General features: G+C 52.1%; 1 protein-coding gene across 4 annotated transcripts in view; it reads right to left on the bottom strand.

Annotated features, from left to right (window-relative positions):
• Positions 1 to 13,470, bottom strand: part of BIRC6 (baculoviral IAP repeat containing 6) — a 3,097,233-nt gene that overhangs the window by 162,790 nt on the left and 2,920,973 nt on the right. For all 4 annotated transcript variants that reach the window (XM_069607902.1, XM_069607904.1, XM_069607903.1 and 1 more), the window contains one exon: positions 5,431 to 5,641. In XM_069607902.1, the coding sequence (XP_069464003.1) occupies positions 5,431 to 5,641 (211 nt within the window). The remainder of the gene's footprint in view (positions 1 to 5,430; positions 5,642 to 13,470) is intronic.

The raw sequence follows: 13,470 nt of genomic DNA, 5'->3' as shown, positions 1-13,470 counted from the left end.
TTCGATAGAGGGCTTGGTCGGATGGATCAAGGCCTTCACCACCTTAGGTGCGCTCACCGCCTTATCCTTGAGGGAGGGGGCACTGCCACGCTCCTCCTCTGCCTTAGAGCTCGACCGGGGCCTCTCCAGGAGCTTCGCCGGGTGCTCGGCCTTCCTCTTACCCGACCCAGAGCGTTGGCTCGTGGTTGATGGTGCCGGGGAGGGTGCGCCCTGCCTGGCGCCCGTAGAGCCCAACCGTTCGGCGCTCCCGGTGCCAGCGGACTCGCGGTGCTTGGCCTTATGTTGGGCCCCCGTCGCCAGGGCGCCCTCAAAGGTCTTAGAAGACCGCTCGGATTTCTTCTTCTTCTCGCCAGACGGGCTCTTACCCTCCAGCCAGTTGGCGAGACGTTGATGGCGGTCCTTCATGGTCCGTTCCGACATGTTGCCGCAAAACGCACAGTCCTTCTCCACGTGCGTCTTGTCCTCATGAAGGCAGTAAAGGCAGAAAGAGTGTTCGTCCTCCTTAAAGACGTTCTGCAGCTGGCATCCAGGGCAGACCCTGAACAGCTTTCCGGGCGTCGAGCTTCCCTTCTCCTGGGCCATCTCCGAGACCGGGCCTGAGAAGCTTCTGGAGTCCTCCGAAGTGTAGCTCGACGAAATCTTCACCCTTGAGGGGCACAGATAAATCCGACACGGGTCCCCGTTGATCGGATGTAGGATCGGTGGAGCTTGAGGCTCTTTTGACCGAAAGAATCGAAGTTTTTTGGGAAAAGCGCGAAAAATAGCACTAACGCTCGTGAGCAATAGCACGAGGATCCCAACACATGAACGTGCGGTAAAAATCTGAAGATGGCTGCCAGAGGCGGTGCTTAGGTAGAGGGCAGTCATTGGCTGTGGTCAGTATGACGCAGAGACCAGTGATTGGTTATTACTACGAAAGACAGATCAGAAACGAAACTGATACTGGTTTTTTCTTTACCGAGGATTCCCAGCCTGACGACGGGGAATATTCATGAGCATGTGAATCCATGCCAGACCCCATGCTGGAGAAATTCCTCTTCTCCTTTGCAGAAGAATATTCTTGCGAGCCAGACAAACTAGGCTGAGCGGGCCAGTCCAGTCAGTCATCTCGGCGCTACACGTCACGCTGGTGGAAAGAACAGCGGCCCAGTTCCGGTCGACGCCCCGTGGGAACCAGGTGAGCGTAACACCCCCATTGTGATAGCCGCAGAGTCCACAGACCACGCAAATGTCTGCGGACTTCGGACAGCATCCACACTGCCCAAAAGCACAGGGGTTACCTTATAATGTTGTATCCTGCAACGGGCAAAGAAATATACATGAAACAATAAGATACATTTACTACATCCAAAAATAAATAGTTATAGGAATTCTGTACTTGAGAAACCACAAGTATTTTTTCATGCAGTGCACAATATAATGGAATGCACCAAGCACAAAACTTAACCGCACCCCTAATAGTATCATTTCAGTGGAACCTTGTTTACACACTGACAAGCACCTGGCAGTTATTCTAGAAGAAACTCTTAGAATATAGTAAGTACACTGTATTTCTTTCTGTAAAATGACAATGTTTTATGTATAGATAACTTTTAAGAAATGGCACTATTGTTTTCTTTTAACAGAAATAGCAAGCACACTGGAATGGTTGGAGGAACGTTTCCCCAATGACAAAATGAGGGAAGAAAACAGCTACAATGGTACACAATAAAAAAAAATGAAACAGAAAAAGTGATGTCATTTGTTCAAATATCACTATAACATGGTTTTCTTTTTAACAGTACATAGTGAGAATGAGGAAACCAGGCCCGAATTACATTTGAGCGAACCTGAAGATGTGCACAGACAGCCCCTAATTCCAAATGCACAGAATGAACTGATGAAGTTATCAGCAAAAATGGATGAACTAAATAATAGTTTAATGCAATTGATGACATCTGTGAAAAATCATGTGAAGGAAAATGTTCGATATCACTGCCCGACTCGTACCTTTACCCTTCCACTGTGTCCAGTACTGGTGACATTTTGTCCTTGACGCGATGAGCCAAGACTTCAAGCATGGGGCTCAGAAAGCATTGTTTCCAGCACAGTGTTAGTGATGTTGTTTGCCATTTGGGAAGGGCTAGGTAGAGGTTCTTCCAATCTGATAGATGTAGAAGAGCAAGCCCTTTTAAGTGGTTGGCTAGGATTGTAAATGTTCAACACCACTGATCTAGGCACCTGAACGTTGGTTAGAACCAGTTTGGGTGTAGGTTGTAATGGCACCAGTGTAGGTTGACCCAAATTGTCCCCAGGCTGAGGAGAAAAATGAGGCAAAACGTGAGGCATGTGAGCTCTCACAGGAGTGCTTAACAATTGTTCTGGTGAACAGTAAAAAATGTGTAAGCGTCAGTCTTCTGAGTCAGAAAAAGTTGAATTGTCTTTCTGGCTCTCCGGAGCCATGGGAGATTTCTTCCGTTTGTGTTTCTGTGGAGAATTCGGTACCGGACTAGATCTTGAATGCGAGTGCTTATACCTCTTATGAGAGGACTTGAGTTTTCCTCTGTACAGAGTAGCTTGCAAGCTCAACTTCAGTTGATAAGGGTAAAACTTTTTCTTTTGGTACTGAAGTACCCCAGGTTTTATCTGCAGAAGCCGACCTGGCTTTGTCTGGTAAAGGGGAATCGGCATGGACCGAATCGACCCCAGAGGCGCAAGCCTGTTTGCACGTACCCTTGCCTGTTCGGTGGGTTTTGCCGGTACCGTTGTTATTTTGTCAGGAGTAAATAACTCTTCTGGTACCGGCTGGGTCTTCTGGGACCCTTTCCCACCTGGAGGTACTTTCAGGTGAATAGGCCGGGGGTTTCCTGCTGAACGGTCCTGTGAAGACTCCGGAACTGAGGCAGTCTTCCCTTGGGTACAAACAGCCGGTGCCAAAACTAGTACCTCACCTGAAGGTATAGTCTCCCTCTTATTATAGCGGCCTACCTCCTGTTCCAAACCAAGTCCTTGGTCGCCTTCGGTACCGGTCCCAGCTCGGACATGGAGAGAAGACAAGTCCACAGAGACCACAGGTGAATTCCACAGCAAAATATGCAGGTACTCACCGGGTGATGTATACCCAGACAGTAGACGCAGGCATGGTGGGGATCAGACTGTCATCTGGGGCCTGCAAGATGTCTTCTTGTTGTCCTTGCGCAGAGGTGGGGAGTCTCTGCAATGTGGAGGGGATGGGGCAAGAGTCCACTTCCCTAGGTCTCTTGGGTATAATATACTGGTCTGAAAAGTCAATGAACTGGGACATTTTGTCCATGTATTGCTCAAACCTTTCCCTAGTCCATAGAGACGAAGCTGAATGGTCAGGAGGAGGAAAGGGTTCCTCAAAAGTGGGAGACTTTTCTAATAAGGCCTTAGAGAGGGTCTGGGGGTTTCAGAATAGTCTCTCGAAGAGAGGGGGTGCCCGTGTACTCCTTGGCTGCCAAAATGATCTCCGAAAGGCTTTCGTGAAGTTTGTTTCGACAGTTGTATAAAGGGTTTTTAGAGGGAACCCCCATTCCATAAGGGTGCATGTGGTTGCGTGGAGGTCACCAAAACCCAAGGTTCGGCAGGAGCCGCTGAAACTTTCGACGGTCCTGCGGGCGTTAAACGCTTCTTCAACAACTCCGTCGAAGAGGCCTTAGGGGTTGTGTGCTTTTGTACACATGACGCCCTTGTCGCTGGGGTGCGATTTCCCCATAACAGTGCCGGTGGCCTGTCTATCGGGCCGGGGACAGGCATCTGGGAGCACAAAGGCTCCACTGAGAGGTCGATGGGTTACAAATCGGAGCCATGGCTGTCGACAGATTCCTTGTTGCCCGAAGCAACGGGGGAAAGGCCTTCGGCCTGCATAGCGTAGGCTGCACACTGGTTAGTCCACCTGTCTTTCAACGTCTTCGGTCGAAAGAGCTTACAGGCCTTGCATGAGCGCTCGTCGTGGCTGCGAGGAAGACACCGATTGCATCTGCAATGGGTGTCCTTCCAAGGAAACTTGCCGTTACACGACGGGCAGAATTTAAAGGGAGTCCTGTCCATAGCAGAGGGTAGCGGCAGCCAGACCGGAAAGGAATAAAACCCGGAGGCCCCACTCTCCCTAGTGTAAGGGCCTGGCCGGAGGGCCGAGGCCACACAGTCCACAGTCATCAAGCAGATGTAGATGTCGGCGGCGGCAGGAAACCCACAAAGCCTTCATTGAAGTGACTAGATGACCATAGGCCGTGGAAATAAACTTTAGCAATATAAACTCTTACGAGTTCCGCATAAGCGACCAACTAGGTTGGCGGCAAAAAACAATCTGGTGGGACCTCGACGAGTGAGGGATTTTTAGTACACTACATGTCACGTAAGGGATAGCGTTACAGTCACGCCCATGTCGACGTCCCCGTTGATCTTCGAAAGAAATATGCACTACTCCATTATTTCCACTAGATGTCGGACTATATGCACAGCATACGATTCTAAGCAGATTCACAAGCATCAGAAATATATATACTGGCACTGATGTTATATCTGGCACGGAGGGAGCGGTGTTTCCGGAGAACAGCAGCTATGCTGGGATAGAGATATAGTAGATGAGTAATCGGTGGAAGAAATGAGACCATTAGAAGCTATGTTTATTTCCTCCCTCACAGATGGCACTCAGTCACACCAGAAGTGCTATGACAAAGGGAGAACTTTCCTCCCCATAATATCCCCCTCTTTTTAGAATGTACAGACAGAACACCATCGGGTGAAGACATGGCCAACAAAGGGCTTGCCCAACAGTTGCAAGAAGCAGATGAGCCCTTTGGGTCATCTGGGGCTGGTCTACGTTTTGTGGTTGCCTTCTTACTACCCACACTTGGTGAAATCCACTTCTTTCTGATTGCTAGATCAGCTGCATACATGCCAACATTTTGCAGCAGCTGGGAGTAAGATCTCAGAGAAATCAGCAGAAAATAAATATCAACGATTTTGTTAACAAAATTAGGAGACTCGCACCTAAATCAGGATTTGGCATGTATGCAGCTGCTATGTTGGAGAACTGCTAACAATTCTAGATTCAGTCTACCGATTGGTGATATTTTTGTGTGCAATGCATTTGTTTTCTGATAAGAAACGTGCAGGAATTGTACGTTTCTAACTAGAGAACGAATGCATTACAAAGTGAACCTAAAACAGTATCTTCTGAACTTTAACAACAAAAGTTATTACATACAGCAATTATGGTAATGCTGATAACATTGATTTTTTAAAAAAATGCACCACAAACTATTTAAACAATGAAAGTAAAAACAAGGCTGGCAGGTCAAATAATCAATTTAAAACACATTTTAAATAATGAGAAAAAAATCAAAACTTGTAATCCACTTGAAACCACTGTAGTACGATGCTAATGCATTACACCAGAACCTCAACAGCTACCATAAGGCCTACCTTAGTCTGTTGGTGTAGGTGTCAACACAGGTCTTCATTTTGGCTAACAAAGTGCCAACTGAAGCTTGTGATTCCGACTGCTCCTCATCCTCTTCACCATTGTCACCAGAGAGTGGCAGCAATAAGGGAACCAAAGATGTGCATGATGCAATAGCACGAAGTAGTTCAAGAAGTGCTCGGTAGAGCGGTACATGCCTGGCCATATCCAAAACTGAAAAGCGAAACAAACATAAAAATCAATGTAATACACCAGAAACAAATCAAATAAATGGGAAAACTATTAACATAAATCATGTTAGGCTATTGTCAACCATCAGGATGATACTGAAAAAGTATAATCACTTGGGAAGTACCATCAACTTCAAAAAGGATAGACTTCCATACATGGACATCGGGAGCCCTGCCCACACCTTCAATTTCACAGACAGACGTAAATACTCAGCATAATGATCTGCATATAGGGACGACCTGGAAGCGTTGATGTCAAGGCAACCTAATTGTGGATTTGGTCCATCTGAACCCAGTAGATCAGTTGGAGGTGATGTGGTCTCCGTCAGTGGAAGTAATTCTAATTCTGATTTGGTCCTATTGACCGTGTACCCTGAGAACTTAAACGTTTTGCATTATGGGGGCAAGGTTGGCCTCTGCGTCCCAGATGTACAAAAGTGCATCATCAGCATAAAATGAAATCACCTGTGGTAGGCCTTTCATTCGTATACCCCTATGCCCATGTCTCTCTCTGATGAGTGCTGCCGATGGTTTGATTGTGAGTGCAAAGAGCAAAGGTGAGAGGGGGCACCCCTGGCACGTCCCTGTCCACAGTTTTATACTCTGCAATATAGTGGTGCTTGCACGGATTCTCGCTCTGGGCACACTGTATAACAACTGGGCAAACCAGAGGAAGTACTGACCACATTTTAAACAAAGGAACATGAACCAGAAACTTCAGGACACCGAGTCCAAGGCTTTTTCGGCCTCAAACATCGCCACCGCCCGGGCATCAATCTGAGCTACTATACAAAAAAGGTCACTGAAAATTTAGCACTGCGGACCTAGCTGGGATAAAGCCAGACTGATCCGGATGCACCAGGGTAGCCATATGGGGAGTAGTCGAGTAGCCAGAATTCTAGCAAACATGTTTTCATCTACATTTATTAAGGATAGGGGCCTATAAGATGCAACCTCATTCGGTGGTTTATGGGGTTTTAACAGAACTGTAATTATTGCCCTTTTCAATGACGACGGGAGTTCCCCGGTTTTCAAGGACGCTTCCCAAACCTGAATCAAGTGTGGAGCCAAAACTTGTTTTAATTCTTTGTAATACTCTATTCCTAGACCATCAGATCCAGGCAATTTGCACAACGCCAATGACTATATGGCTGCAGCCGCTTGTTACACAGGAACAGGTGCATCGTGTGTGCGTGTGTGTGTGTGTGTGGTTTTTTCATTGAAGGAACAAGTTACTTACCTGTAACTGTTGTTCTCCAGCATGGGTCTGGCATGGATTCACATGCTCATGAATATTCCCTGTCGTCAGGCTGGGAATCCTCGGTAAAAAAAAAACAGTATCAGTTTCATTTATGATCTGTCTTTCGTAGCAGTAACCAATCACTGATCTCTGCGTCATACTGACCACAGCCAATGACTGCCCTCTACCTAAGCCCCGCCTCTGGCAGCCATCTTCAGATTTGGTAGCACGTGAAGTGGCATTATGACCAAGTGAAGAGCCGCAGAGGGGTAGGCGGGAGGGTTTGCATGTGAATCCATGCCAGACCAATGCTGGAGAACAAGTTACAGGTAAGTAACTTGTTCCTTCTCCAGCATGGGGTCTGGCATGGATTCACATGCTCATGAAAAAAGAATACATAGCAGTACACACATGCACAACCACGGGAGGTGGCAAAGGCTCAACATTAAGCATTACATCAAACTCAACATTAAGCAAATCTTACCTCCTCACCAGGCTCACCTTACGCAAACAGGTTGCGCAGCACTGCTTGGCCGACCCTGGACTCCTCCCTGGTATCCCGATCGACGCAGTAGAATTTCGTGAAGGTGTGCGTCGACCTCCACATAGCAGCCCTGCAGATGTCCAGCAAGGGCACACCAGATAGGAACGCCGTGGTAGCTGCGATCGCTCTGGTGGAATGGGCTCTCGGACGGCCAGGCAGCGGTCGGTTTGCCAACCGATGACAGTACATGATACAGCCGGAGAGCCATCTGGAAATGGAAGCCTTCAAGAGAGCCTTCCCCTGATTGACAGGTCCAAAGTTCACAAAGAGTTGTGACGTCTTCCAAAAACACTTTGTGCGGTCCACGTAGAACTTCAGCGCTCTAGCCACATCCAGCGAGTGCAAAGTCCTTTCAGCCGGCGACGAAGGCGACGGGAAGAAAACAGGCAACACCAAGGGTTCGTTGAGGTGGAAGTCCGACGGCACCTTGGGCATGAAGGAGGGGTGCGTCCTGAGCACTACCCTCGTGTCGTGAAAAGTCAAGTACGGGGCCTTGCAGGAAAGGGCCTGGATCTCTCCCCCCCGTCGTGCGGAGGTGATGGCCACAAGAAACGCTGTTTTCCACGACAAGAACTTCAACGGAGCCGAGTGCAGAGGCTCGAACGGAGGTCCCATGAGCGTGGTCAGCACCACGTTGAGCTCCCACGCCGGGGCCGGAGCCTTCACCGGCGGGAACGATCTGAACAGTCCCTTCATGAACTCTTTCACCAGACGATGAGACCACAAAGACGTCCGCCCCGTGGTTCTGGTGTATCGGGAGATCGCAGCAAGATGAATCTTGATGGATGCGTGCGCCAGTCCAGCTTTGGCCAGCGTCAGTAGGTACGGCAGTACTTGGGGAGCCGTAATCCGTAGAGGGTTAATCTTCTGTGCGTGGCACCAGACAGAGAACCTCTTCCATTTGTGTCCGTAGCATTTAAGAGTTGAGGACGCCCTGGCCTTTGCAAGAACCTCTCTGCAGTCGGCCGGTATGTCGTATCCTCCAAACTCTAGCGCTGCAGGAGCCAGGCCTGCAAGTTCAGCGACTTCGGGTCGTGATGGAGGATGGCGCCTCCTTCCCTGGAGAGAAGATCTGCGTCCACTGGCAGCTTGATTGACGGGGACGCTGACAAGTCCAGAAGGTCCGGGAACCATATCTGCCTCGGCCACGCAGGTGCGACGAGGATCATCCTGCACCGTGACCTCTTGAGCTGGTTGATGAGCTGGATCGGCAATGGCAATGGAGGGAACGCGTATAGAAACAGGCCCTCACAGGGGAACGAGAAAGCATCGCCCATGCTTCTCGGCTGGGGAAACCTGCTGGCGAACCTCCGGCACTTGGAGTTCGTTGCCGTCGCGAACAGATCGATCTGGGGTGTGCCCCACCGTCAGAAGAGGCGGTCCATTAGATCCTGTCGTAGTTCCCACTCGTGGCACGAGCGCAGCTCCCTGCTGAGTGAGTCGGCAATGGTGTTTTTTATCCCTGCCAGATGAAACGGCACCAGAAACATCCCTTGGGCGACGGCCCAATGACACAGATCCTGCGCCTCCCTGGACAGGGCTGGGGACCTGGTTCCGCCCTGTTTCCTGATGTAGAACATGGTGGTGTTGTCGGTGAAGATCCTCACCACCTTGCCCTTGAGGGACGGAAGGAAGGACCTGAGGGCCCAAAACACTGCACGGAGCTCCAGGACGTTGATATGGAGGGACTTCTCCGTCGGGAGCTAAAGGCCTCTCGCGTGCAGATTTTCGGTGTGCGCTCCCCACCCTTCCAGGGAGGCATCCGTGGTCACTGTCTCCTGGTGGCCGGGGGTCTGGAAGTCCATGCCTGCCATCAGATGTACGCGGGTGCCCCACCACCGGATCGCTCGTCGGAAACTCTCGTCGAGTGTGATCCTCTCCTCGAAGCTGCCCGTCGTCTGGATCCAGCGCGCGTCCAGGAACTCCTGCAACGGGTGCATCCGGAGCCTGCACAGGGGGATGAGGTAAATGCAAGAAGACATCATTCCGAGGAGGGACTTGATGGACCTCACTCTGGCCGCGTCCGCAACCAGCATCCGCTGCACCTTGCCCAAAATGGCCCTCGTCCTTTCCTCCGACGGAGAGGCCAGAAGCGACACTGTGTCGAGCTTCGCTCCCAGAAACAGTGCGTCTTGCACGGGCACCAGGTGGGACTTGGCGTAGTTTATGGAGAATCCCAGGTCCGTGAGAAGTTGGACAGTCCTTGCCGTGTGCTCCACGGCGAGCTCCTTCGTCTTCGCTCGGATGAGCCAGTCGTCCAGGTAGGGGTAGATGTGGATCCCCTCTCGGCGCAGCTGCGCCGCCACCGGTGCGAGGCACTTGGTGAACACCCTGGGTGCCGACCTCAGTCCGAAGGGAAGGGCTCTGAACTGATAGTGATGCCCTTGGACCACGAACCTGAGAAACTTTCGGTGTCCCTTTAGGATGGGAATATGGAAGTAGGCATCCTCCAAATCCAACGACGACAGGAAATCGCCCTCCTCCAGCTGACCCAGGACGTGTTGGAGGGTGACCATCCGGAACTTCTGTGCCTTGATGAATTTGTTCAGTCGTCCTAGGTCCAGGATGGGATGCCATTGTCCCGTCTTCTTATTCAAGAGGAAGTATCTTGAGTAAACTCCGGAGCCCCGAAGCCACTTTGGGACAAGCTTGATGGCGCCCTTCTTGAGCATCGCCTTTACCTCCAAGAGAAGTTGAGGGACGTGATGTTCTTTCCTGGCCACAGGGGGGACACGCGGGCACCTCTTTAGAAACTCGAGCGCGTGACCCTGGGCTAGGGCGTCCAGCACCCAACGGTAGGTGGAGATGGACTCCCACACGCTGACAAAGCTCGCCAGCCGGCCTCCCACCGGGGTGCTTCGGTGGGGGCCCGACCCCACGGCCGGTTCAGTCCTGCTTCGACGAGGCTTTGCCGCCTTGACCTCCTTGGCGACGACGGCGGGGTCCGCCTGACTTGCCTCGTCCCCTGTAAGCTTCCTGCGACGACAAAGGGGCCGCTTGACGATAGGTGGAAAATCTGGAACCTTTGGAGGCACCCTGTTTGCCTCCGCCGCTCCGAAAGGGCGGCCGCCGTTGCTGGAGAACCCCAAGAGCCCGGGCCGTCTCCGTGTCTGCCTTGATGGCTTGATGGGAATCGTCCACTGTTTTCCCAAACAGGTTGTTTCCGTCGAACGGCATGTCCAAGACTCTGGTCTGCACGTCCTGACGGAAGTCAGTAGCCTTGAGCCATCCATGCCGCCAAAGGCACACGCCGTTGCCCAACTGGCGAAATCCAGTGTCAGCGATGTCCGTCGCTATCGTAATGGCGTGGTCCGACGCCACCTCTCCTTCCTGCAAGATCTCTAGGGCATCCGCCCTCTTGTCGTCCGATAGGAAGTCCAGCAGGGGGGCCAGTTTGAACCACAACTCCCTGTCGTAGCGGGCTACGATAGCCAAGGCCTTGGCCGCCTTAATCGTCGTCGCTACAGACGAGATGACCCTGCGTCCCATTGTATCCAATTTCTTTCCCTCGCCGTCCGGCGGGGAGGTCGACGTAGAGGCCGCACCCCCCCCACTTTCTTCCTGGCCGCTGCGGAGACGACCGAGTCCGGGGTCGGCTGCGCCCGAAGGCACAAGGGGGCCGCGTCCGGGACCCGGTACTTCTTCTCGTACCGATCCCTTCTAGCCGGCGTCGTGGATGGGTTCTTGAGGAGGGCGAGGCCCTCATCCCAAATATCGTCCAGTAGAGGCACGGAGAGGGCCGTCTTCCTCTTGGCCTTGCGCTGTTGATAAAGGAAACCTTCCTTCTTCTCTTCCGGGCAGAGCTGGAAAAGCTCGGATGCCCTGGCAATCATGGAGTGAAACGATCCAATCTCGTCGGGCGGTGAAGCCCGGATGGGAGGTGACGATGGCAGATCCTCGTCGTAAACCTCGTCGTCCGTACCCGTCGCGGCCGTGTCAGTCCCCGTATCATCCCCACGAGTCGTGGACGGGGAGGAGGGCTGAACAGGGCGCGATGGCTGAAAATGAGGTGGAGGATGAATCCTTCTCTTAGGGGGAGGGCTCCCAGAAGGGCCTGGCTCCGGGTCCACCGTCGGGAGCGGTTCCTCCGCTGGTGGTAACGGCAGTCTCGTCCTTATCTCCGAGCATAAGGACTGTATAGCCAACAAAATGGCCGCCGAGTTGTCTTGCGGCACTGGTTGAGGGGAGTCCGACGGGCAGTCAGGAGCCCCGTCGGCACCCTCAACGTTATCGTCGTCTCCTACGTCGGGGTCCCTCCCGACGGGCTGGTCTTCTTCCACGCCAATGCCGTGGCTTAAGACTTCGATCAGCTCTTCCTCAGAGGTTGAGGCCGAATCCACAACGACCTCCTGCCCCCCCTTTTTCTTCTCCGTCGGAGGTTTCACGGGGGTCCTGTCGATGGGCATAAAAGAGGACTCCCTCCGCGGTGGCAGTGAGACCCTGAGCCCCGAGGTCGCCACCACTGGTGTAGCCTCCACAGGCTGAGCCAGGGCCGCCGCGATTTTCTCGATCGAGGCCTTGGCCGGATGGATTAAGGCTTTCACCACCTTAGGTGCGCTCACCACCTTCTCCTTGGGGGGAGAATCACTGCCTCGCTCTCCCTCCGATGGGGCATTCGAGCTCGACCGGGGCCTCTCCAGGAGCTTCGCCGGGTGCTCGGCCTTCCTCTTACCCGAACCAGAGCGTTGGGTCGTGGTTGGTGGTGCTGGGGAGGAGGCGCTCTGCCTGGCGCCCGTAGAGCCCGACCGTTCGGCGCTCCCGGTGACAGCGGACTCGCGGTGCTTGGCCTTGTGTTGGACCCCCGTCGCCGGGGCGTCCTCAAAGGTCTTAGAAGACCGCTCAGATTATTTCTTCTTCTTCTCGCCTGACGGGCTCTTCCCTTCCAGCCAGTTGGCGAGACGTTGATGGCGGTCCTTCATGGTCCGCTCCGACATATTGCCGCAAAACGCACAGTCCTTGAACAGCTTTCCGGGCGCCGAGCTTCCCTTCTCCTGGGCCATATCCGAGATGGGCCTGAGAAACTTCTGGAGTCCTCCAAAAGCGTGGCTCGACGAAATCTTCACCCTTGAGGGGCGTAGACGAATCCGACACGGGTCCCCGTTGAACAGATGAAGAAACGGTGGAGCTTGAGGCTCTTTTGACCGAAAAATCGAAGTTTTTGAGAAAAAAAAAACGTGAAAAAAATAGCACTAACGCTCGAGAGCAATAGCACGAGGATCCCAACACTTGAACGTGCGGTAAAAATCTGAAGATGGCTGCCAGAGGCGGGGCTTAGGTAGAGGGCAGTCATTGGCTGTGGTCAGTATGACGCAGAGATCAGTGATTGGTTACTACTACGAAAGACAGATTAGAAACGAAACTGATACTGGTTTTTTCTTTACCGAGGATTCCCAGCCTGACGACGGGGAATATTCATGAGCATGTGAATCCATGCCAGACCCCATGCTGGAGAAATCCAAAAACTACCTGTTAATGACTTCCTCGACCGTGAGAACCACCCCAGCCACCCCACTAATCCCTGCAATGGCTACTCGGACAGGAGCTCTCCCTGGTCTGTCTGCCTCCAAATACCTATGTGCTAGCGCTGCTTTAATCATATATTGGAATTTCAGTTCAGTCAAGGACCCCATCACCGTTCACTCCGTACTCCTTCTCTAGCTTCATGATCTGCCCCTCTGTGTCCCGTAGTTCTGACCTAAGTGTTCAAAGCGACCCAATTGAGATACAAGTCCAACATCAAGGAGGAGGACATTCTCCAGAGCGGGTACGTGGGTATCTCTCACAACCACTGATGTCAGATAATGGAACAGAGGAGGGTAGCCAGTAGTGCATCCTAGACATTGTGGCATGGACCGTTGAGTAGTACCAGGTGCAATGCCTTTCTAAAATCTATGAGCTTCAGGTGTGCAATGATATGTAGGAGCGTCTGTGCTGCTGTGGTCAATGACAGTGGGGTATTTGAAGAGCAGTCCATGATCATGTCCAGGATTGTGTTGAAGTATCCTCCGCGGATCATAATACAGTGTCA

Source organism: Ambystoma mexicanum, chromosome 4q, assembly GCF_040938575.1.
Source record: "Ambystoma mexicanum isolate Mex_15411 chromosome 4q, UKY_AmexF1_1, whole genome shotgun sequence".
Lineage (NCBI taxonomy): Eukaryota > Metazoa > Chordata > Amphibia > Caudata > Ambystomatidae > Ambystoma > Ambystoma mexicanum.
Note: the sequence above shows the minus strand (reverse complement) of the source record. Positions and strands in the feature narration are given on the sequence as shown.